Raw genomic sequence first — 27,013 nt, 5'->3', positions numbered from 1 at the left:
ATGGCATTTTTTCTTAATGAAGTTGCCAGACTGCTAATTATTTACTGTACATTTCAGCTTCTTTTAAAACTGGCCAGATTTTTAAAAAGGTTTGTAGCTATAGGGGAAGGCGGTTGAAATATAGGTCAAACAAAGTGGTGGGGGTGGGGGCTGCGTGGTGTCCCGTGACTCCAGGACACTGGTGAGGCGTGTCGGGGTCTGCCTTCTGCTGGCAGCGTGCCCGCTGGGGTCGTGACCCCGTGCAACCTTATGCACACTTGCATAACGAGGTCAGGTCAGGATTCGTGACTTAATCCATGACCAGGTTGTTTCATCTGGAGGTACACGGTTGTAAGCAGGAGACACGGTGGTTAGTGAGGGGTAGGGGGGAGGAGACACGGTGTTTAGTGGGGGAGGGTGAGAGGGGGGGGGGGAGAGACACGGTGTTAAATGAGGGGAGGGGGGAGACACGAGGTTTAGTGAGGGTGAGACAAGGTGTTTGGTGAGGGGGGGGGGGGCACGGTGTTTGGTGGGGGGGGGGGGGGGGGGGTGAGACATGGTGTTCAGTGGGGGCGAGACACGGTGTTAGGGGGGGGGACGAGACATGGTGTTTAGTGGGGGGGGGGTGAGACATGGTGTTTAGTGGGGGGGGGGTGAGACATGGTGTTGGGTGGGGGTGGGGTGAGACACGATGTTTAGTGAGGGGGGGGGGGGTGACACGGAGGTTAATGAGGGGTGAGACATGGTGTTCAGTGGGGGGGGAGACAAGGTGTTCAGTGGGGGTGAGACACGGTGTTAAGAGATGGACAAGACACCAAGACAGGGTGTTTAGTGGGGGACATGACATGGTGTTAAGTGAGGGACAGGTCATAAGATGTTTTTAGATCAAGCAAGTTAATTTATTTGGTTATAAAGTACCGCCGCAGACCTCAGTTTTCCATTTTTTGTCATTTGTCTGTTGGTCAGAGTGTATCTGTTTGCTTGATCTCGGCATTTTAATGAAGTAAGATCACAACATGACTTTATTAATTGACTCGGCTAACCTTTATAAAAGACAGATCAGAAATTTTTCTCCAGCACTTTTGTTAATGGCGTAGGATGACAAATCTGATTGCTAGCAACACTGTATGACATACAAAGTTTTATCACATCCAGTATCGCATCACATACAACATTTTATCTTCTACAACTTTTCCTAGACTATCCTTCAGTGGTTGACCTAATTTCAGTTTTCTGGAAAAGCCAAGCCAATTAATTTCTTAGAATTAGTGGGAGAAGGCGAGACGTGGTTTTAGAATCAGTGCATGTGCTAACTCTAACAAATGGCTTTCTCTGTGGGTTATCACGGTTATACATGGCTTTCTTATGGCTTATCACACTAACAAATGGCTAACTTCTGGCTATTCTCGCTAGCTAACAAATGGCTAACTTCTAGCTATTCCCACTAGCTAACAAAAGGCTAACTTCTGTCTATTCTCGCTAGCTAACAAAAGGCTAACTTCTGGCTATTCTCGCTAGCTAACAAATGGCTAACTTCTAGCTATTCCCACTAGCTAACAAAAGGCTAACTTGTGGCTATTCTCGCTAGCTAACAAAAGGCTAACTTCTAGCTATTCCCACTAGCTAACAAAAGGCTAACTTCTAGCTATTCCCACTAGCTAACAAAAGGCTAACTTCTGGCTATTGCCACTAGCTAACAAAAGGCTAACTTCTAGCTATTCCCACTAGCTAACAAAAGGCTAACTTCTAGCTATTCCCACTAGCTAACAAAAGGCTAACTTCTGGCTATTGCCACTAGCTAACAAAAGGCTAATCTACACATATTCACTGACCACTGTCGCCAACAGCCCAAGATAATGAACGACCAGTTGACCTTTCACCTGATAGTGTGAGACATCTAAAGGACCAAGAGTTGCACAGTGATGACGTCATATTTCTCTCCCTGGGACGCTAGTTTCAAAAGTCATCCACCATTCATGGGAGTCTGCGTGATATTCTCTTGGGAAGGGGGGGGGTCACTTCAGACTTCAGGTGTCTACTTGGGTAATTAGTTGTCAGCAAGAATCCCTTAAATTAATTAAATTGTCCCTTTACCCAAATGGTTTATTTAGTTTACTCAAATTTAGTATATTTTTCTTAATTTTTTCCCTCAATACTAGTCGTTTTTTTTTGGGGGGGGGGGGGGGGGGGGGGGTGACTCAAGCGAACCCTACATGATCTATAATGCAGCCATCTATAAATACACCCAAGACTCCATGCCCACCCCAGTCCCAAGATTCTTATGGTAAGGTTAAATATTTGACTCTTTGATTGATGTACTACTCTAGATCTGCTTTTTGGTAGAAGACTGGACCCCCTCCCCATCCACTCCCTCCCCCACCCCCGTGATGCACCTCACCAGTGCTGCACACTTCCCGCCACATCTGACTCTCGCAGACGATCACCAACAAAGCTAGCAGCAGATAACAGGACACGGTCCGCAGATCGTCCCCAGACTCCAGGAAATGCTAGCACCATCTACCCACCAGCCAACGGGTAACACGTGACCTGCGCATGTCTGTTAGCCACGTGACGTCCCACTGTCCAACACATGCAGCAGACACGTGTCTTATACTGCCGTCTGCTAAGACTGGAACCTACACTTTAATCCCGCGCGTCTCCTTAAGGAACCGGTTAATTAGCTTTGTCGTGTTCTAGAAGATTCCGTCCCGCTGTAGCACATGTCACACACGTGTTGGTAGAACACACACATACACACATAATCAGGTACACACTTGTGTTACATCATGGCGCCCACACGCATGTTATACGGAGAACACATTCAACACACTACACAGCATAAACTAATTTAGACAACACTCAGTTAATTAGAGTTTTTAATTAGATGTTACATTATATTTTAATTAGATATTGCGTAATGTTTTAATTGGATGATCGGTGGGGGTCCGAAAGCTGAGGAAACGGTCGAGTAAAAATGTTTTTAAAAATATCAAGTTTTAAAGCGTGGAAAACTTGATGGAAAAATTGATCTTGTTTTTAAAATAAGAGGTAGAGTGGGTGGTGGATAAAATAATGTGTGTGTGAATGAGGAGAGGGGAGATGCAGGGAGTGGGAGGGTAATGGGGAGGAGGGGAGCGAGAGGGAAGGTGATAGATGAGGGTGAAACGCGAGAGTGTGACAAAAAATGGAGGAAGATGAGTACGACAGAAGATGGCGGCGTGTTGGTGATGTTGTGGATAGACGAGGGACGGAAGGGAGAGACTAGAGATGGATATGGATATCCGGATATTGGATGGGAGGCGTGGATATGGATTTTCGGAGATGGAAGGCAAGAATCTGTAGACTAGACGGACAAACTTTGGATATTGTTTGTGGATTAAAGAGGAAACAGTAAGCTTTCTTTAAATGTGATGTCACTTTACGTAAAGGTACCTAAGTCACAGTGTGTTACTTCTCGTGTGCGTTTAGTTATGTAGATTTCAGTTAACACCAGATTGTGGTGCAGTATTGTGGTGTTGGTGGTTGGGGGAGGGATGTTTGACTTTGTTGTGTAGATTTCAGTTAACACCAGATTGTGGTGCAGTATTGTGTTGGTGGTGGTTGGGTGGGGGGGGGGGGGGTATGTTTGACTTAAGCGGTCTTAATAACTTAAACTGCTTGTGACAATGTGTTAATCATACGCGGAAAAAAAACTAGATGGGTTATGTTTAAGATCAGGTGATTGTTTGGTTCTGAGATTGAATGGAATGATTGCTAGTAGAGAGGACAGCTGTCTCACGTTAAGTTACAGATGTTAGGGACGGCTCCCAGTTTCAAATTTTTGAATTTCATAAAACCTCATCTAACCCTCCCCTTTATCTTCCCTCTATCAAACTAATTCCAGAATATGCCACTGAGAAGCCTAGTAGATACATAGCGACGTCTGTATGGACCTGGATCAAGCCTTGTGGAGAATGGCAGCTATATTGGAATTCTAATGGCAAATAGCAGATATGGGTACATTAATTGCATATTAAAGATATGAGATCTCTAATGACATATAGCAGATATGAGCAGTGGCATAGCGAGGTCGGGTGTCACCCGGTGCGGCACTTAATGGTTTCACCCCCCCCCCCCCCCACAGAGGCGTTGCGACCCTTTCCGGGGACAAACTTTCAAGTTTTCGATTTGCAACCCCCCCCCCCTCAAACTTTCGATTTGCACCCCCCCCCCCGCTCAAACTTTCGATTTGCACCCCCCCCCTCAAGTTATTTATTTGCACCCCCCTCAAACTTTCGATTTGCACCCCCCTCAAGTTTTTCTCTATATATTTTGCTTTTTTTTGCCTTGGTGTCACCCCCCTAAATGGTGTCACCCGGTGCGGTCCGCACCCCCCGCACCCCCCTCGCTACGCCCCTGGATATGAGCACTAATGGCATACAGTAGATATGCTAACTCTAGTGACATATACAAGATATGAGAACTGTAATGGCATATAGAAGATATGAGAACTCTGGTATTTGGAAGATATGGGAACGCCAAATGACATATGGGAACTCCTAATGACATATGGAACATCGTGCAAACAAAAGACGAGTGCTGGGGCAGGATACCGTAAAACATGTCAGCTACTGACTCCGAATCATCGACTCGACACTGACGCGGCACGTCACTGATCTAATGACCCGGTCCTAACGACGTTCTGTCGACCCAGCCCCGGGGTCGATGCCAGACCCACCCTGGCACTGACCAGTCGCTGACCACCACGTCTCATGAATAGAATGATGTCCGCGCGGTGATGTAGGGTTACAAAATACGCACGAGAGACGTCAACTATCCCTGCCCGTCCGTATCCCCCGTCCCTGCCCGTCGCTCACTGTGAAAGTGCTAATGCCTGTCAGGGACGGGGTGAGCGTGGCACCACCACGACCAGCACTCACTCGGCGCGAGTCGTGTCAGCGGTGGTAATCATGTTGACGAGCAGGGGGGGTGTGTTGGTAACCGCCCTGTCACGGGGTAATGGCCCGACTTGCCCTTCCTCCCGAGGTGCGTACCGTCGCTGATTGGCCCGTTCCTTGGCTGACCTACGCGGCTGGCGGGCGGCGAGGCCAGCCCGGCGTACCATCAACCCTCGCTTGATATCTCGCGCTCGCCTCGCCCAGCCAATGAGCACGGGCCAATCTCCGGTATAGGGAAGGCCCCCCCGAGTCGTCAGGGGCCACGACCAGACCTTACTAATTGTCAGTCCGCGGCTCCTGGCATGATACCTCTGACACCGTCCGCCCTTATAAGGGTAGCCGAGCCACCGACTTGCTACTTGTTTTACTAGCGGTGTCGGGGTTACAACCCCAGGTTCTAACTTTCACAACCCGGACCCGTCTTCTAGCGTAGCGTATCAGATAACGTGAGCCTGGTGTCTAGGCTAGCTCTACCTCCACCTTCCCAGCAGTCCGTCGTAGCTCATGCAGGACTAACTAAACCCAGACTTACATCTCAAGAGGTCCTTCTCGACTACCCGGGATTATCTGCTGATATCTGTGTGTCCACACTTGTGACTTTTTCGTTCCTTCAAGCGGATATCAACTTGCCCGTGTCAGTGTTTCGCTTGTGGGACAAAGTACCTTGACTTAGTGTGTAGCGTGTTCAGTTTCCTTAGCTTGGACTATCATGTACATTTGTTGATTTTAGTTCGGAAAATAAAAACAATTTTCGTGACGGACCGCGAGCGATTTATGGCTGTGAGTCTGGCGCGTGTGATGGACATGCCTCAACCAGCGCCTGTGATTCCATGGAGAGAGCCGGCAGACGATATGACTGGACACGGGCCTTTGATTAGCTCCGTCGGACACCCGGCCGTTCCAGCACCGTCTCAACCGTCCGGTAATTCCGTCGTGCCGCCTTCGTCTTGTACAACCATCGTCCCTGTCGACTCCGTCCCCCCCGGGTCACCCCCCGGCGGCAACCACCACAACGGCGGCACGCCCAACTCCAACATGTCTGAGAACAACAACAACAAGCAACAAATCGAGTGTGTTGTGTGCGGGGACAAAAGCTCCGGCAAGCACTACGGGCAGTTCACGTGCGAGGGGTGTAAGAGTTTTTTCAAACGGAGTGTCCGCCGAAACCTTACCTACACGTGCCGGGGCAGCAGGAACTGCCCGATTGACCAGCACCACAGGAACCAGTGCCAGTATTGCCGGCTGAAAAAATGCCTCAAGTCTGGAATGAGGAGGGAAGGTAGGTGGGATGCAGGTCAGTGTGGGTGTTTGCTGGGTTCATTCACTCACACAATCATACACGTCCCTCGGTTCATTCACTCACACAATCATACACGTCCCTCGGTTCATTCACTCACACAATCATACATGTCCCTCGGTTCATTCACTCACACAATCATACACGTTCCTCGGTTCATTCACTCACACAATCATACACGTCCCTCGGCTCATTCACTCACACAATCATACACGTCCCTCGGTTCATTCACTCACACAATCATACATGTCCCACGGTTCATTCACTCACACAATCATACACGTCCCTCGGCTAATTCACTCACACAATCATACACGTCCCTCGGCTCATTCACTCACACAATCATACACGTCCCTCGGTTCATTCACTCATTCACTCACACAATCATACACGTCCCTCGGCTCATTCACTCACACAATCATACACGTCCCTCGGCTCATTCACTCACACAATCATACACGTCCCTGGGTTCATCCACTCGTTCACTCACACAATCATACACGTCCCTCGGTTCATTCACTCACACAATCATACACGTCCTTTTGTTCCTTCACTCACACAATCATACACATCCCTAGGTTCATTCGCTCACACAATCATACACGTCCCTGTGATCGTTCACTTACACAATCATAACCGCCCGTATCCAAAAACACACACACACACATACACCAACTCTAATTCACACAATCATACACGTCATCCAAAGCCCTTATAACACCCAGAAGATCGCTATACAATTTCTATAACCACATCAGCTATTGACCAGTGTCTTGGTTCAGATCCTTCAATATCTCAACCTACCTAATGCTACTATACCATATCGTTGCAAATCGACCTCACTGCTTGCATTCAACTCTAACTAATGTTGCTACAGCCGTAGACATTATAAGTTCACTTTACGCTCAACTAAAACTCAAATTCTGATCAGTCTTCATTAATTAACAATAGTTTACATACATACGGACAGCTTACTTTATTGTTTTGTCTACTTCACATTGCTAAACTACAGCTACTTTTGTTCCTTTAGCACGTTAACTGTATAACCCATACATTGAATGTGCGATACCCTAGTTCAGTCACAATCCTATGGTTTATAATCACTCTAAATAAACCTACAACCCAACAACCCAACTGCCCAACTACTCCAAGTTATAATTCAACTAATGTTCAACCTCTCCAAAGCCAACCCAACCATCGAACCACACCAACCATAATCCAACCATCGAAACAAACCAACCATAAACCAACTATCTAACCACACCAACCATAACCCAACCATCGAACCACGCCAACTATTACCCAACTATCTATGCACCACCCCAAACACCGCCACTTTTTAACAACCGTAAACGGAAGAATTCTACAATTCTCTCTCCTAATCCTAAGCTACGCTACTTATTACATGAAGTCACCAAACTACAGACTTGTCATAGTCTTTTTATTCAAAGTACTCCCCAACCAACCCATTATAGTATTCCCCAACCAACCCATCACAATATTCCCCGAACCACCTATTAAAGTACTCCCTAACAACCACATCACAGTATTCCCCAACCAACCCATTACGGTATTCCCCAACCACCACCTCACAGTATTCCCCAACCAACCCATCACAGTATTCCCCCAACCAACCCATTACGGTATTCCCCAACCACCACCTCACAGTATTCCCCAACCAACCCATTACAGTCTTCCCCAACCACCACACCACAGTATTCCCGCAACAAACCCATCAAAGTATTCCCCAACCACCCCATCACAGTATTCCCCCAACCACATACAACCCACGAGACGAACTAAGTTCACCCAGAATGACATTAAACTGAGTCGGCAATTGTTGACCAAACTTTGACAGGATGACAATCAACCACCAACCCGCTAGTTGATGTTGACTGTAATGTGACAAGATTTTGTAAACAATATCATCTCGTTAAGTTCGTTACACAGCTGGTTCGGTCAGGGGGAATTTCGTTAACAGCTATTTCTGTAGATCATAGATTATATGGGTTAGGCTAAATCTCCTGTATGTTGATGATATAATGCATGGGTTAGGCTGAATTAGTTATGTCAAGATATGTCAGTCGTATTTGTCATTGCTATATTGACTATTGCTGTGTTTACAATATCAAGTGTATTCCTCACAGTACAAGTACTTGAATAGTTAGGTGTAACGACTACATGTAATTCAAACATTACATTCTTAAATCTAGCAAAAAATATTATAATTAAATTAAGGCCTGCTTTTTAATGTTTATGTTTTTATTTTAAAATTTACCATTAAAATATAATTACATTTGGAATCTAAATATTTTCAATTGTTAAATATAAAAGAAACGATGGTTATGTAGAGACGTTTTCACTTGCGCAATTTCTTCGCGTGTTACATTATTTTTACAACTCGCCTAGTACGACGTATAACAGATGCTTCTACCAAATAAAGACTCAAGTTTCTGTATCACCTACAAACTTAGTTCGACTTTATCTTTCATGGTCACCTAGCATGGCATCTTGCTGTATGATGCAGATAAACGCAAAAACCCCGACACAAAGGTTCAGCATAAAGAAACACCGCGTGACGCTCGCCCTCTAGATGAGTACTTAAAGTGGCCACACTTGGTGCTCAAGGGTCGCACGCCACGGGTCAAACAATTAAACCCAACCCCACTTAGGTCTAGTACGGCTGATAAGTGGCGGTCAGTGGTTTAAAAAAAAAGTAATTTTCTGAGTTTCAATAGACCAGCGAAGAACTAACGCTGACCTTCTATAGACCAGCGAAGTCCTAACTGTGAATTTCACTAGACCAGCGAAGACCTCTGAGCTTCTATAGACCAGCAAAGACCTAACGCTAACATTCACTAGACCAGCGAAGACCTAACCCAGAGCCTCTATAGACCAGCGAAGACCTAACGCTAACATTCAGTAGACCAGCGAAGACCTAACGCTAACATTCACTAGACCAGCGATGACCTAACGCTAACATTCACTAGACCAGCGAAGACCTAACCCAGAGCCTCTATAGACCAGCGAAGACCTAACGCTAACATTCAGTAGACCAGCGAAGACCTAACGCTAACATTCACTAGACCAGCGAAGACCTAACCCAGAGCCTCTATAGACCAGCGAAGACCTAACGCTAACATTCAGTAGACCAGCGAAGACCTAACGCTAACATTCACTAGACCAGCGAAGACCTAACGCTAACATTCACTAGACCAGCGAAGACCTAACCCAGAGCCTCTATAGACCAGCGAAGACCTAACGCTAACATTCAGTAGACCAGCGAAGACCTAACGCTAACATTCACTAGACCAGCGAAGACCTAACCCAGAGCCTCTATAGACCAGCGAAGACCTAACGCTAACATTCACTAGACCAGCGAAGACCTAACGCTAACATTTACTAGACCAGCGAAGACCTAACCCAGAGCCTCTATAGACCAGCGAAGACCTAACGCTAACATTCAGTAGACCAGCGAAAACCTCTGAGCTTCTATAGACCAGCGAAGACCTAATGCTGACCTTCACTAGACCAGCGAAGACCTAACGTTGACCTTCACGAGACCAGCGAAGACCTAACTTATCAAATATTTTGAAGTCGAACCATCCGAAATATTACACACATAATGCCGAGCGATACGATCTCACCAAAACGGGATGTTTAAATACCTATGGTCTCGTCAATATTTTCTCAGTCCGAAATGTTGAATTGACAGAATGTATAAATGTGAATATTCACACTGTCTCTAAAAGTGAATAGTGTCTATAAAAGTACATATAAGTCAATATTGACAGTGTCTATACTAACTGATAATTTATGTTCTTTCTTAGTTTCATTGCTGTTTTAAAACAGGTCTAGGTGTTATGTTGATGTGAGTGACGTTTGTGACACCTAGACCTAAATACTTTCTCATGCGTAGATGTAGTTGTCGCGGTATGAGCGATTTTAAAACAATTTCAAAATTACAGACATTTTAAAGACAGGGACAAGCTTAGCTTTGTCACAAAAGTTAGGATTGTTACGCTAGTGCTGAGATTACATTGTTACAAATATTCTTACAAAAGAAATGAATGGCTAAGTTGTAAGCAAAGATTGTAGAGAATTAGTAAGCACTGACTGTTACATAAGTAGTAAGTACAGATAGTTACAGATGTAGCCAGCAAAGATTATTACATATGTAGTAAGCAAAGATTGTTACAGATGTAGCCAGCAAAGATTGTTACATATGTAGTAAGCTAAGATTATTACAGATTTTGTAAGCAAAGATAGTTACAGATGTAGTAAGCTAAGATTATCACTAATATAGTAAGCAAAGATAGTTACAGATATAGAAAGCAAAGATTGTTACAGATGTAACAATCACGGTTGCAGCAAGTACCATATCACTATTATCACAGCACAGTGTAACTGCACTACAACGGACCGTAACAGCACACAGCGTGCTGTAACAAATCCACTGCCTGTGTAGTCTGAGGTCACGGTGACTTTTGAAAGGCTCGATGTCTTTCCGTCCGTTTCTACCAGCACACCAACCCACACGTACACACACTCGTACACACAGCCCATGTGATCAGCTCTAGCATTACAGAAATTAAATCTCTTCCAGTGCCGGAATGAAAGGCTCGTTCTGTTTGTTGCCTGTGTGGGGTGGGGGCGAGGGTTGTGGGGGTGGGGGAGGTGCTGTAGTTGTTGAATTAAGTTACAAATTAAATGTGGCACACGCATGTCAACGTCGAGGGAACTGCCTGCAAAGATTTGTTGTCACTAGGTCTAGCATTACAGAGCTGTGGTCTATGTTATGCTTGGGGTGATAGGCTATACTAGTGTTAACTTCTTCAGTATATGTTGACTTGTCTAAACTAATGTTGACGCGACTATACTCATGTTAACTTATCTACACTGTTGTTAACACTACTATACTAATGTAGATATTTGCAACAATAACGTTCTATTTTAAAACTGACGTTAACCTTACTATACTAAATCTACTTATCTACAAACAATGTTAACGTTTCTAAATTGACATTGACATTACTATAATTTACTAGCATAGCCTGTGAATAATCGTGTTAACTTTACATACTAATGTTCTTTTGACTATACATGTACATTTAACATTCATTACTAATGTAAACTTAACTATACTGATGTTAACTAGACTATACGAGTGTTAACTATATTGTTAACCAACTAAATACGACTACCGTGTAGTTTGTTTACCTAGCCGGCGGTAACAATCTTCAACAGGTGGTGACGACTGTCCTGGTATATTGTGAATGCTTCCCCATGCAGAGCTGGTGTTTAATGTACTAAAATAATGGCTTAAATCTGATAATATAATCTATGTAAATATATGACATGGCCTGGTGGAATGGTAGAGCTTACGACTGCTAACCCGAATGTTTCGAGTTCGAATTCGAAGACCTTACTATCTTTTCATATGCGAGGTCACAAAAACAGGGGTACGTAACTTCACTTGCTCCATGGAGCTTTAGTTTCTAAAGGGAAAGATACATGACGATATTGTTAAACCTATACGCATATATTTACTGGTTGAAACTTATGTTGACTATATCGATAAAGATGTTTACTAAAGTCATTTTGACCATATACTGCACTGATGTTTTACTAACTTAGCACATCACAGACTAAAAATAGCGTCTGACGAGACTCATAGGGTAGGGGTTTAATTAGCGAAGAAATGTTGAAATCGTTGCCGGCTTGGATTAATTAATTAAAGAGTTTTACTAGACACACGCTGACATGCGCAGAAACTTAATGCCCTCTCGTGCACTCTTTAACCGGACACCTGATCCCCTCCCCTCCCACCCTGATATCCTCACCCCCACCCTGCTTGTTGACACCCCTACCGCTTATGCACCCACCCTGATATGCATCCATCCCCCTATCCTGCCCGTTAACACCCCTCCCTTTTATACACCCACCCTGATATCCTCATTCCCACTGTGCCTGTTGACGCCCCTACCCTTTTTACACTTTACACCTACCTTGATATGCATCTTCCCCCCCCCCCCCCACCCTTAACACCCCTACCCCCTAAACTCCACTCACGCCCAACCCACCTCTAAGTAAATCAAGCCTGATTACACAGCTGTTAATTGCCCCCCCCCCCCCCGATAATATCCGTGCATAAGACTTCACCCACTGCCTACAAGTTAAGTCCCCGGGTCAAAGTTCACCGCTCCATTGCCCCCACAAAAAGCCTGTCAGACCGGCAGATAAAGAAATTCACGTCTGTCTCGTACACACCTCGCTGGCTGCACACTTGGTCCCTGCATGTTATGTGACCTTAGATAACACCTTTGCCCTCCCCTACCCTCGCTGTTACAGTGTTACCCGCAGCCTGATAGCGACCATCTGTTTCTTGCCGTGGTTCCAGAACTCCCTGACCAGCACTTAGAACCGTCGGTTTTGTAACGGACGGCACCAACTGCATGAAAATATCAGAACCGGTTCGTCTTGTTCTGATTTTCTTCAACCAGTGGTCCGAAATTCGGCCAGGATTGTTTAATTTGGACGTGTGAACCACCCCCCCCCCCCCTCCCCCGATGTTTCGTTCCCCCCGTGGTTAGCGTGTAAGCGGGAAGCGACATGTTTAATGGTGGCTGTCTCCGTAGATTCTACTTTCTTCTTTCCCAGCAGAAGATAACGGTTAACGGGTTCATTAGCGCCAGTCCTTCACAGGCCCCAGAAGGGCAGTTAACAGGGTCTTAGTGGGAAGTGGGGGTGGGGGTGGCGGGATGGAAGATGGGGGGGGGTGGAGACAGAGCCTTAACACATTCATCTAGTACTTTTCTCACTAAATATCCCATGTCATCAACACACGTAGCTTGTTTGTTCACATATTTTATTTCTGTACGGCTTTCTAGGGAATTTTAAAGCACACAGACAGATACACATCCTTCTTAAATTAGAAGTCACATGTCTACGTTACTAGTAGTAACACATTTATGTTGTTGGTCGTGTCTACGAAACTAGCAGTAAAATGTTTATGTTGCTAGTCATGTCTACATTACTTGTAGTAACACATTTATGTTGCTAGTCATATGTCTACGTTACTAGTAGTCAAATGTTTATGTTGCTGGTAGTGATATATCTACGATACTATTCACATTGTGTCTGTTTTTCTAATTGTAGCGTGTCTATGTTACTAGTAGTTACACATTTATGCTGCTAGTCGTGTCTAGAAAACTAGCAGTAAAATGCATATGTCGCTTGTCATATGTCTACGTTACTAGTAGTAGCGTGTTTATATTACCAACTACATCAGGCCCTCTTCTCGGCTGAAAATGTTTCCATGATTTTGTGATGTTAGTTACTCAATTGAATCTGACAATATTGTTCACAGAGTGTTTGTGTTACTGTTACTAATGAGCGTCATGTTTTTAGAACAAAACGCATTTAAAATGACCAGTGCTACGTTTAGATATTGGTAAGAGTACCATTGTACTGAGTAGGATTGTACTGAGTACCAATGCACTGAAAACAATTGCACTGAGTACCACTGTACTGAGCAACACTGCACTGAGTACCATTGTACCGAGTACCATTGTACTGAGTACCATTGTACTGAGTATCATTCAATACTGCCGAACAACGTTTGTTATTGGATACATTATATTTAGATAGCCTAATCTAAATTCACACGATATCTTAGTATACAATGTAAATGTGAAATTAAGCCTTTCGGCCAATGAAAACCTGGCATGACTGTCACTGCCCAGAAAGCGGAAGTTGATGGTTGGGACCAATGAAAACCTCGACTCGTTGACTTGTTTGTGTGGCAACTTCCGGTCTGTGATAGCATTGATATACTGGCACCAAATAAACTATAGCGAAAATAAAAATAAAAACCCACATATTGTAGATGTTAAAAGACTGGGATTTCCCTCTAATATTCCACTCCCTCACATATCATCCTTCAACACGGGTCCATCTTAGATACGGGTGTCTCTGATTATTTAATCTCATTGCCTTGTTTTGTTTCAAAATGTAGACAATAAATTCATATATTAAGGTATTGTAGAGTTAACCAATGAACCACAACTAATTCTGTTTTTGTTGTTGTTCTACTTCCAGCCGTCCAGAGAGGCCGTATCCCACCCACCCAGCACCCATTTCACGGACAGATGGCCTTTCACAACGGCGACCCCCTCAACGGCCACACCTACCTGTCCAGCTTCATCTCCATGCTCCTGCGGGCCGAGCCCTACCCCACGTCCAGGTTCGGCAACTGCATGCAGCAGCCCAACATCATGGGCATTGAGAACATCTGCGAGCTGGCCGCCCGCCTGCTCTTCTCCGCCGTGGAATGGGCCAGGAACATCCCGTTTTTTTCCGGAACTCCAAGTCACTGACCAGGTGGCGCTGCTCCGCTTGGGCTGGTCTGAACTGTTCGTCCTCAACGCGGCCCAGTGCTCCATGCCCCTGCATGTGGCGCCCCTCTTGGCGGCCGCGGGGCTCCACGCCAGCCCGATGGCGGCCGAGAGGGTGGTGGCTTTCATGGACCATATCCGAATTTTCCAGGAGCAGGTGGAGAAATTGAAGGCACTGCATGTAGACTCGGCTGAGTACAGTTGTCTCAAGGCGATAGCACTCTTTTCGTCAGGTATGTCACGTGATTTCATGGGTCTCGTTGTTACCATCAATTTACAACCATCACAACCATCGATACACCACCATCACCATCTATACATCTTCATCACAACCATGTATACACCCCCATCACCATATACACAACCATCACAACTATATACACACCACCATCACCATCTATACATCTTCATCACAACCATGTATACACCCCCATCACCATATACACAACCATCACAACTATATACACACCACCATCACCATCTATACATCTTCATCACAACCATGTATACACCACCATCACCATATATACAACCATCACAACCATATATACACCACCATCACCATCTTCATCATAACCATCAATACACCACTATCACAACCATTCTTAGAGCGCCATCTTACCTGATCTAAACATCATTACAATCATTATCATCACTACCATCTTTTCAATGTAAATATAACTTACTTATCATAGCTTTTCTTGTAATCGAATGTACTTTCTACTATATAATTATTTTAACTAGGCCCCTATACAATATTCTTTTTACTAGTCTAAATCTGTTTCTAAAATTTTTAAGAGATCATTATAAAGTCCCCGTTAGTTATTTCAAGCACCGTATATTTAATGATGCCTCTATTTTTAAAAACTATAAACTTGATAGACTTTCGTATAAGCTTTTTACAAAAACTGGTCTATATCATCTCTATATCATAACACGAGTATAACATAACTATACAAACTAACCCTACTCATGACAACCACCACACCACTACCACCATCACCAAACCATCACCATCATTATATTAAACCTTTTCTCACATTTAAAAAAAATCCCTTTTTGAAAAATATCTTACTCAACAGTATTATCCCTGTTACTTACTTCAAAGTCAGAACTTTAAAGAAAATCTAACTTTACTGTAAATTACTTCAGTATTTACTCAATCAATATAAGTTGCGTACGTAATCACCCAAGTAATGTAAGTTACTTGAGTAATCATCCAAGTAATGTGAGTTAATTCAAACATCTCACACAGCACTTCCGCCTCACACAACGAAAACTCTCGACAACCCCTCTTTAAAATTTTGATTCCTCAAATTTTCCTCCTTGCCATTTCACTTTACCTCCCTTACAAACAGAATGTCAAAACTGAATTAAACATAGAATTATGCATTTAATAAAACAAACAACCACGTGCGTCCTAATTGCCTGTTAATTGCTACTTAATACGACTAAAGATTAACGACAAACATCGTAGCGCGCGCTGCAAATAAATCCCGTGATTTTGTTAAATTCATCCACGAGGTGTCTTGACCCAAGATTTAAATATTGCTTGAATTCGTCACGTAAGTAGTTGTTGAAGGTTGAAATTTAATACTCGTGTGATTCTAATGCGGTAATGCTACTTTATTACAAGTAGTACAAGACAAATTGTAAGCGGTTAAAGTGAGTTGATCAAGACATGATTCACTGTATTGATCCCATGCTCCTTTCTAATGTACACGTCACTATTTAAACATTGAATTGACCCCGTTTCACATCACGTGACCCACAAATACAAAAATAAAAAAAAATAAAAAACGAAACAATAACACGTTGACAAGATAAAAAAAATACAGATATATTTTAAAGATCAAAATCTAGAAGAAAAAAATCTCGTCCAATCAGAAAGCGCCGCGTGTACAGAACAAAAATCTATAGTCCCCACTCAAGAGAAACACGCCCTCGACCCCGGGGGAGGAGAAGGGGGGGGGGGGGGGTGTTCCTTACGTCCACGTGTTGTTTCGTCAGAGTGCCACGGCTGAACTTTGACCTCTGACATCATAAACTTAATAATAATCTAAGTACTAATTGGCCCGCGTGCTAGATGAAAGCAAAGAGAAAACGGCGACGTTTCTGCTAAATATATCTGAGACGGGCTCACGATTCACGCGCAGGTCGATATGTAATTATATGTATGTCGGTGTGGGATGACGAGGTATAGAGGAGAAATACTTGACAGTGTAACGCATGGTTTGGTGGGGAGATGGGAACACTACTGGCATGATTTTTTGACAATTTTATTTTATTTTAAAGTTGAGGGAAATAGGTACAAAGCTAGGATGATTTTGTGACATTTAAAACTTTTTTCATAAAAGTTGGGAGTGCGTAAAGGTGGGGGACCGATGAAGTCAGACATATTTTAAAATGGTGATATACGTTTGTAGTGTGGAGAGAGAGAAACAAACGACGCTAATTGTGTGAGGTTCCCCCTCCCTCCCCTCCATTTAGCGTACGTGGTGTTCTTGATCACACTAACCCGAGCAATTAGTGAAGAAAATAAATAAAACGTTATTTTGCAACGTTTCAGTTTTACAGTCTTGTTTTTTTTAAAAAGCATTTTAAAGTTTTCAAGTTGGATTAAATAAAATTTGACATTTTTCTTGTAACATAACTTTAACTATATGGTACCGACATTTTTGTGCTTATCTCCAATGGTGTTAAATAATATCAAGAACTTTTTATAAAACCCTAAACCAAACTAATCAATAATACTTTATCGATTTTCTTGTTGATTTATGAGGTTCTTTTTGACGGAAAAAGTTAAGAAATGATAGACGCATTTCTTGCAAACATTTTGTTTCAGGGAAAGGGCATTTTGACACTTCTGGTGCGGGTGTGGTGTGTGAGTGGGGGGGGGGGGGGGTTACAAGGATGGTTTAAGTAAGCCTATATGTTTTTTTACTTAAATATAATATTCTCTGTCTATTTGGGCCGGGGTGGACTTGTCTGAAAGAAACACGGGTCATCTCCTGGGCCAGCAGCGTGGGCTCATGGGTCAGACCATATCCAGTGTGGGCTCATGGGTCAGACCATATCCTAAGCCAGCTTTGAGAGTGACCTCCATTCAGCGCCTGTAGAAAAACGCGACCCCTGGACCCCGTCACGCCCTCCCCCTGCCCGGGCTAGTCCAACAATCGAGCGGTCAAGCCGGCGCGTGGCTGAGTCGCGTGCTGGCCCCGGCCCGCGGATCTTGCCCTCGCTCTCATGTCTGACCACCCGCCCGGCCCCCGCGCGTTGGTCGTCTCTCATTGATCAGCGGACTGCCCGGGCTGGTAGCCCCGCCCTTTTCGTGACCTGAGGGTGGGTCTACACATCCCAGGGCGCGACCTTCTGACCACGGAGCGTCATCCACGCGAGCTCTCAAAACAAGAAAAAGTGGATCGGAAACGCTGGGTTTTTAAAAAAGTTGGATTGGGACTGAGTGTTCGAATTTTAAAAAATGGATTGGAACTTAGTCACACTTTAAAGCAGGGGTCTCCAAACTTTTCAGCCCGAGGGCCGCATTAACTATCAAATATCAGTTCGGGGGCCAGTTTCTTCCAGGCATCTCTTTGGGGATGGCAGAGCCCCCCCCCCCTCCCCTCACTCCCCACCGATGAATATTTGCACCAAAAGCTACATTTTCAACTTGTTTTGAATTTTCTGGGCAAAGTTCCACAGCCACCTCTAACAAACATTTTTTTCCGTGGACAAAAAGATCTCCGCGGGCCGGTTGAGAGGACCTCGTGGGCCGTAGTTTGGAGACCCCTGCTTTAAAGCATCAAATACCCCCCCCCCCCCCAAAAAAAAAAAACAACAACAGATAACTATAAACATATTTTGTTTACATGTTAGAAGAATAAATTATTAAACACGTTTTTAAAACAATAGCATAATTAGGTCACGATTAATCTGGATGCAGTGAAATTATATCACTCATTAATTACCATCATTGATTATGTCGATTAATTATTCAGATAATTAAGCTCAATCTGTCAACCGCATTCGCAGTTGTCCTTAATTTCAAAATAATCACTTCCTTCAATTATGTGTTATTAATTATTAACTTACATAAGAACTGAAGTATTTTCTAAGTAATTTTTAGCTGTAGTAAACATAACATGGGAGACAATCGACCCTTGTAGTCCCTGGTTAATGGTACTGGTATATACTGCTCCATAACGAGCTAGGTGCGTTAGTAATCTTCAATCATTTTTTAACTTACTTTGTATCTGTCTTGTTGAAGACTTGGTGGGAATAGGATTCGTTCTTGTGTCGTCTAGAGAGAGGTTGCGAGAGAGGGAGAGATATATATGTATAGAGAGAGGTAGAGAGAACTCTGCTAAAAAGAAAAAATGTCCTCAGTTCACCCTCATCAATTCTGTGTCCACACGATCCTCCTCCAAGGATAATTGTCATCTCCTCTGCATTTTTTTTACACCTCCTCTCCTCCGTCTCGTCGCCCCCCCCTCTCTTCTCTCACCTCCTCTCTCTTTAACACCTCCTCTCCTCCTTATTTAACATCCTCCCGTCAATACTGCCACCTCCTCCTTGGCCATGCCACCACCTCCTGTCATGTTGTCAACATTGTGTCACCTCTCATGCATCCAGCCAATTTCTCGTTCTAATGAAGCCCTCTTCATATTTAATTCATTTTTCTCTCTCTCTCTCTCTCTCTCTCTCTCTCTCTCTCTCTCTCTCTATCTCTCTCTCCACTACGCACCCTCATACAGTCCTGTTCTTCCATCCTCACCCTCCCTCACACCCCCCATCCCCCTCCCCCCACCTGGCCGCAGGTTCTCACCGTGACGTCACCAGCCCCACATTCCATCCCCCATTTGTTCAGCCCCCTGTGTCAACCCCCCAATGACGTGAACAAACTGTCAACCGGCTCTCAGCTCTCCTGCCGGTTGCCGCGTCCAGCCGGCTGCTCCAACAACCGTACGTGACCGGCACTTGGTGGATCCTCCACTGCCGGCTCGGCTGATGTGTTGACCTGTTTACATGGAGGCGCTCCGTGTTGACATGTGTTTATGTGTGTTGACATGTGTTTATAGATGTTTACACGTGTGGATGTGTTACTGAAGGTGGTCGAAATACATCATCAATCGGTGATTTGACTATTAGGAGATTGGGGTTAGGGTGTGTGTGTAGGGGGGGGGGAGAGATGTTTGAAGGCAACAAGAGTATTAGAATTTAAGCTTGAAAGATGTATTTAGTAAGTCAAACTTGGTCAGCCATTAGTGAGCTGGATGGTCGACCCCCCCCCCCCACTCCCATCCCTTCCCTGTCCAAGACTGTCAAGTCTACAAGTCCTGGACCTACAGTTCCACAGACACATGCGTCTACGGAAAAAAACGTTACATTTCTTTAATATTCTGTTTAACATTTTATATATGATTTATTAAAGAAGGTGTGCGGATTAAATTTAAGTGCTGTTTCTATGAATCAGTAACATTGTTTAGCATTGTAATATTTCTATTTGATTATGAATCTAAATAATTTTTTATTTGATTAGCGATACTGCGTATAATTATGTAGTTATAAAATAAAGTAAACATACTTCATCGTAATATATTAAGAACATAGATTTATTTGATTTTGCTAGTTTTTATTAAAAACATGTACCTTTGCCATTTTGATCATGTTGTAATACTTCCTACTGCATTATGCTGTATTGTAAACCAGCCATTGTCCATTAGAAACAGCTCACGACCCTACACGTGCATGCACCCAGTGTACTATAACTGTACTCACACCCAGACCCCACGGGACCCAGACCCCACGGGACCCAGACACCTCACGAATCTCGTGTTAACGTCCGCATCAACCCAGTTGATAAATCTCCCAGAGTTGTCTTCTCGTAGCGGGGCACCAAATAAATATTCCTATAGAAAATATATTCAAATGTCGCCACTGACATTTCACCCCCTGCCCCCTCCCCACCCCCGACACGATGTACGCCACATATCTGCAGTAACTTACGTAATATGGATGTCATTAGGCTGATAGTTAGCAGACGAGCGCGGGTGCCACCTACATCCCAGCATCACGTGATGGGACGACTCGCGTGTTTACACCTTGCTAATGTCTGCCAGTGTGTCTGATTCATTGTCTGCCAAGACATTTTCTGTTTACCTATGTCAGCATGCACTGATAATTTCTGCTTTAGCTTGGGTTATAAAAATAAATCTTGCAAGGAAATCTATTGCGACTAATCTAGTGCGATAAATCTAGTAATCTATTGTTTTAAATCTATTGCGATTTTGAGATAGCTTAAGTTTTAAAAAAATGTATGATCACACAGTAATACAAAACTTTATAAGCAAAGCTTTATTTCATGCCATAAAAATGTGTACACAAAATCACGTGGTTTTGAGAAATTAAAAAAGAATCTAAAACAGATTTGTTCTGTAAAGCGAAATGTTTAAATTTAGACGTGCTACTAATATATTTTTCTTTGTGGCTCGAGTTACCTCCCTATTTCCCACACTCTGACCAGGATTATCCCGCCTTTCGTCTGTCAACTATAAATTACCTCCCCTCTTTTGTGTGGTCCTGACATCTCCAAATAGAAAAAACGCTCCGGCCACGGGTCTCCGTGGGGTTGATTTCATCCGCTGACCACTGGTCAGTCTTCTGCAAAGTATCAAGTGTTGCGTCTTATTTTCTAGACGTCTTCGCGACCGGGTACCAGGATGCATAAATATTGTCCCTATTAATTGAAAACGCCCTTGTTCTGCTAGCAATTGATACATTTCCGGCCCATCTTAACGGGGATGGAACTAGTAACAGAAGGGAAGTAATCAAAAGATAGTTACTCGGGGTTTTGTCCCTGTATTTTGCATGTCATGGCCGGTGTTATTGGATGTAGTTGTCGGTTGTAGTCAGATTTGCAGGGGACGTGTCCTTGTGAATCAGCAACAGGCAGCATTCGCGTCTGCTGCTGGTGACCTACGGGCGACTGGAGGGAAATATCCCCGGGGAGGAAGGGGGTTGTAATTTAGATTTCAGCACCTTTTCACAGGGCTAATTATATCTTGGGTGTTGGTGATGCTGGTTCGAGTTGGATGATTGCATGCGGGCGTTTGGTGTGGACGTGGTGTACGGGCATATGGTGCTACGGGCATATGGTGCCCGTGAATCTGGTGACACGGCATGCAGTGCGTGGGACTTTGATGACTTTGTTGATGGTGCCCATGCTGTTGATGGTGCCCATGCTGTTAATGGTGCCCATGATGTTGATGGTGCCAATGAAGTTGATGGTGCCCATGATGTTGATGGTGCCCATGATGTTGATGGTGCCCATGATGCTGATGTTGGCCATGATGTTATTGGTGCATATGCTTCTGATGTTGTCAATGATTTTGATGATGTCTATGATTTGAATGCCTAAGATTTAAATGGGGTGCGAATTTTACAGGCTAGGCAAAGGGCAATAGTAGTTTTAGTAGTCGACCACATGATGTTCGTTAACTTCTGGCGTGTTTTGCCATGGAATAGTGCCCGTAATTCTAATCACAAAGTGTGACATCGCTATGATGCCTATAACCCTAATCACGCAACATAATGCCCTCATGATGCCATCGAATGGTGCCCTTGATGCTCACCACAAAACGCGATACCCTCACGTGTTTGTACGTAGTTCCTGATCCTACCGACGACAACAAGCCAGGATAATTCAAGAACTGTAACTCATCGCTTTTTTTTTTTACCCCGCATCTTGCGTGGGAGTCTTGCATCTCAGGTGAACTAGGTCTCCCTTCTTCTCTCCCTTTCTTTATTTTGTCTCCTTCTTAAATTGACGGTTACAGAGCTACAAAAATTTTTTAAAGGTAAGGAGGGGGCGAGCGAAGGTGTTGGGCGGAAGTGTGCATCCTTCTCACCCCCCTCCTAAATTTTAAATTTTTTTCCTTGGTGTTTGTTTGTATGTTGGGATATGTCACTCTACCCTGAAGTCGGTGAGAACGGGGGTGCCGAAATGTTCCTGCAAATTCATAAAGCCGGAGAGATAAAAAAAAACTCGAAGGCAGGAAGTGAGATCATTAAACGAGGCAGGCCGAGAGGTACCATGTTTCGTAACCTTTTGGTAACAGCTGTCGTGGGGAGGGAATAAGGGCAACCCTTCCCCGTGTGCCGGGGTTGGTGCTCGTCTTTAGGATGGAGAGGACATCTGAAGACTTAACGAGAGAGCAACCTTTTGTTGAGCGCAACACGGAAACACCCACATTATCTTATGCTGGATGGTTTATGGGGGAGGGGGAGGGAAGGGGGTACGGGAAGTGTCTTTTTTTGTGTTCGGGTTATGAATACCGGAGAGGGTGGATGATAAAAGGGATGATGGGAAGTTGAATGGCCTATTTGGTGATTTGTGCGTATGTGTAGGTAGCATGGCGTAAAATAGTGGATCTCATTTGTTTGAATGTGACACCCCCCCCCCCCTCAACATGACATACACCTGGTACCATGAAAGGTGAGTACAAAACCCAACAGTGAACTACGAAACACCATACCACTTGCATATCGTTCGCACACAGTTAAAAGTCTTGTTAAAATGTCTAGCTATGGGCCAGAGAATTTAGCTTAAGTCTACTAGGTTTGAGATTGAAAATGTCGAGGCTAAATAAAAAAAAATTAAGAAAAGTAGTTGGTCGAATTGTGTGTTTGCGCGCGTGTGTGTTTGTATGTGTGTGTATGTGAGTGTGTGTGTGTTTGTGTGTGTTTGTGTGTGTGTGTGTGTGTGTGTGTCTGTGTGCGCGTGTGTGCAGGGAACCAGTTGTCAGACGAGCCTAATTAAACACTTGAGGGGGGAGGGGGGGGGGGTGGAGAGGGGGGAGGTTCCGGTTGTCACGTGGTCTGTGCGGGTTATGTCAAGATAAGATACACCGTCTGGAGACTTGTGAAACACGTACTCAGCCTAGAGGTCTCCTAGGCATCCAGCGAGTCAGGGCGAGGCCTGCCATTTTTTTTCTACCTGATGCTGCTCCCGCCTGCCACCCAGCCTCGGAAGGTCAGAGGTCACCCTTCCAGGTCAGGCCATGTTGTGGGGGCCACGAATATGAGCCTTGTTGCGCCCCATGCGGTAATACCGCGCAGCGCCGAGTGCGCAGCTGTTTAGCCGGTGTCCTCACGGGGTCATATCCGGGGATCGTCTTACTCAGTTGTTCCCCCTGCTGGGGAGCGAGCAGATTGATAGGGGCTATAACTCAAAGTAAGGGCGGTAACCTTAAGATTGTAGATACATAACTCTGTGGAGATGCCCGTGACATTTCACATTTTCAAAATAAAATACATTTCCAGGTAAAGAAAAATTACACAAAAACACTTTTTTTTTTATTCTTTAAAAAACGGCTTGTTTCGACAAAAAGCATTATTTTTCAAGGTATTTGAAGCTTTTATAGTAAGGTAAAGGTGCTAGGCCTCTAAAAGGTAAACTTGTCTGTAACCTTTTAGTTCAAATACACCTTTGTAGGTTGCGTTTGTGTTGGGTATAGGTACCATTTAGAATAACGTTTTCAGTGGTAGAACCAGCGGTAAAAAATGTTTTTATCAATCTTTAGGTAGATTTGAACGCGAATGAAAACCTTGTCTAGAATTCAAGGAAGGGTTGGTATGAGTGCTGCATGTAGTCTTTGAGCAACCTACTTAATCGTGGGACAACCCGCTCACACATGCCCCCTTCCCTCTTGATGCGACCCCCTCCCCCTTCCACTGCATCTATCGCAAGAGGAAGTGCATGGTCTGTGAGGTGGGGATGAAGATGGTGAGTCGAAATGTGCACACGTGCGCGCTATATGAGAGTGAGTAGCCTTCTGAAGTCTTTGACAGCGCCGGAATATATTTCCACGTCACAGATGCGTATCTTCTATTAAAGCAACTCTTGATTCAAACACAGTATCAAAAGTATTTTCTTTAAAAAGGGGAAATAAGGTTCAATTGTATCAAATTACTTTTGATGGATTTTTCTAAAAATAAGTTTCATCACAAGCTAAACCTACACATATTATTACAACAAGACCACATCAGCAGCGCTACAGAAATGTAACCACAGCAACACCAGCTGTGCGTGTCTGACCTTTCCCCTTTTAGGTTTTTAACTAGACATTTTCACACACGACTTGGGCGTTTTCTAATTACCAAGTTAAGTCAATTAAAGTTGTTTTTCTTCTGGAACTTTTCACATTAGGTTTTTTTAAAAAAAATGTTTTATTTTGCTGGATTTTGCTGGCCTCGAAGGCCGGGGGGTGGGGGGGTGTTTTTCCCTCTACCCCTACACTTATTTGTAGATTTTATAACATGAAATGCTTAACATTCACACACAGACACACACACAGACATACATACACAAGCACATGCTCCCCCTCCCCCCAACAAGCCTGGTTGCTGTGAAATTATTGTAAGAGGTAGCCCCCCCATTTCCACCTCTCCAACACTCCCCCCCCCATCCCCACCTCTCCAACACTCCGCCCCCCCCCATCCCCACCTCTCCAACACTCCCCCCCCCCCCACCTCTCCAAAACTCCGCCCGCCCGCATCGTAGCCAGGTTGTTGTGGTTATAACCCCCCCCCCCTCCCCGCCCCAGGCAGGACCCCAGTGCATCCTGACGGTGGATGTCATCACCCCTGACCCCCAAACATTCTTCCCGCTGTAACCCGTACAATGGCGCGCGCTCATTAAATTTGTCTGGCCGCGTTAGTCGTGTAGCGAGTCCCCGTGAAAACAGTTGTCGTACGCTGGGGCGGGCGCGGTTTATTGCCAGTCGAATTAAAGGCAACACAATGGCCGGGCTTTAATGAGTCGACTACATCCGCGTATAAATCTTATTTACGCTGATCGTTTACGCGGGGGGACTCTTTTAAGCGGATCAGCCGTCGGTTGTGGTGTATCACTTAAGCGTCGAGTTAGAAGTGGATTTATGCCATTATTTACTGCATTCCGCCTGAGTATTTTTTAATAGCCTGAGTACTCCAAACGCTGGCTATTGTATTTTCTTCGTAATCGTAAATAAATGTCAAAATTTGAATTCGAATTTTTATCCAGTTTATTATTAAATCTTTTTTTTTTCAAATTATAATTGCCGTTAAGAAAATATAAATTTATTCGTATTTCGTTTATTTTTCACGGTTTTAAGTTTTTTAAAAATATTCCTATAGTTCCGTCGCTAGTCGGGTTTTTATACTAGTAAATTATAAAGTCTATTCAGCAGTTTATAAGCAGGTATTCGTAGAATTATACGAATACGACACGGCACAAAAAATAAGTAGAATCTAGGTGTACATCGGCGTACGAGGACTACATATGATTGTTACATCCACGTAACTAAATAAATAAACAGTAGATAAACACGAAACAGAGGGTGGCGTAGGATACATCTAATAGGCAGAAGAGGCACGCAGGTGTTTTGATGAATAACACACCTCTTGTGATCAATTCAACACCCGCTCGTCCTTCAGTGGGTATGTGGGGACCTTGTGGTGCGCGATGTTGTCGGGGGTACACTAAAAAAATGCACCGGTGCTGAATGCCGCATCCACTCACCATGCACGTGTCTCGCAGTCGGTCTCAGACACGAGACAGCTGTTGGGTGTTGGCGCACGTTCTGAAGTACTCGTCTATTACCCTAAACACCCACGCTACCACCTTTAACACCCTCCACTATGGCGTTTAAACACCCAACATTACCGCGTTGAATTAAATACCTTCATTAAATTTACTTTTTAAACACTGAAACCACGCCTTTAAACTAACAATACCTACTTTAAAACACCTACACTACTTCTGTATACACCTACACAACGACATTTAAACTATACTCTACCTCCTTGTAGCTACACACAATTTTTTTTCAAAACACACATAGCCGGGTTTAAACACAAACAGTGTTTTAAACGCCATCGCTGACTTTAAACGCCTTTGCTTACTCTAGTTCAAAACAACTTTCATATCTAAAAAAAAAAATCTTTCTTCTTTTAATACGAAACTAATTTTCCCCTTTTAACTATCGAAAATGCTTTTCGTCTTTTAAATAACAAAACTAAATATGGTACAAAATACCTTTAGTCTTCCTCCACGCCCCCACCTTTCGTCATTTAACGACCAAAACTACCTTTAGTCTTTTGCAAGCCTAGGTTCCCACCCCTTCCCCCCTTTGAAGGCAGTTAATAGCATGTGCACGAGCGGATATGCACCGTGAGCACAGACACGTAATGCACGTGCATGCTGACGTTTGCCTCGCCTTAAAGGGATCACGTGACCAGTAGCCGGGTATATAAAGGGTTTACAGTACATAAATAGTAGGTACTCAAATAGGGTTTACAGTACATAAACAGTAGGTACTCAAATAGGGTTTACAGTACATAAACAGTAGGTACTCATAGAGGGT

At 44.1% G+C, this 27,013-nt stretch overlaps 1 protein-coding gene across 1 annotated transcript in view; it reads left to right on the top strand.

Annotated features, from left to right (window-relative positions):
- The first annotated feature begins 5,165 nt into the window (after nt 1–5,165).
- LOC131946505 (COUP transcription factor 2-like) overlaps nt 5,166–27,013 on the top strand; it is a 35,722-nt gene continuing 13,874 nt past the window's right edge. The window contains 3 exon segments of the mRNA XM_059307322.1: nt 5,166–6,195; nt 14,314–14,564; nt 14,566–14,842. Of these exon segments, the coding sequence (XP_059163305.1) occupies nt 5,691–6,195; nt 14,314–14,564; nt 14,566–14,842 (1,033 nt within the window). The 5' untranslated portion in view covers nt 5,166–5,690.

Source organism: Physella acuta, unplaced genomic scaffold (assembly GCF_028476545.2).
Source record: "Physella acuta isolate Inbredline_101_S28 unplaced genomic scaffold, ASM2847654v3 ptg000562l, whole genome shotgun sequence".
In the NCBI taxonomy this organism is placed as follows: Eukaryota; Metazoa; Mollusca; class Gastropoda; family Physidae; genus Physella; species Physella acuta.
Note: the sequence above shows the minus strand (reverse complement) of the source record. Positions and strands in the feature narration are given on the sequence as shown.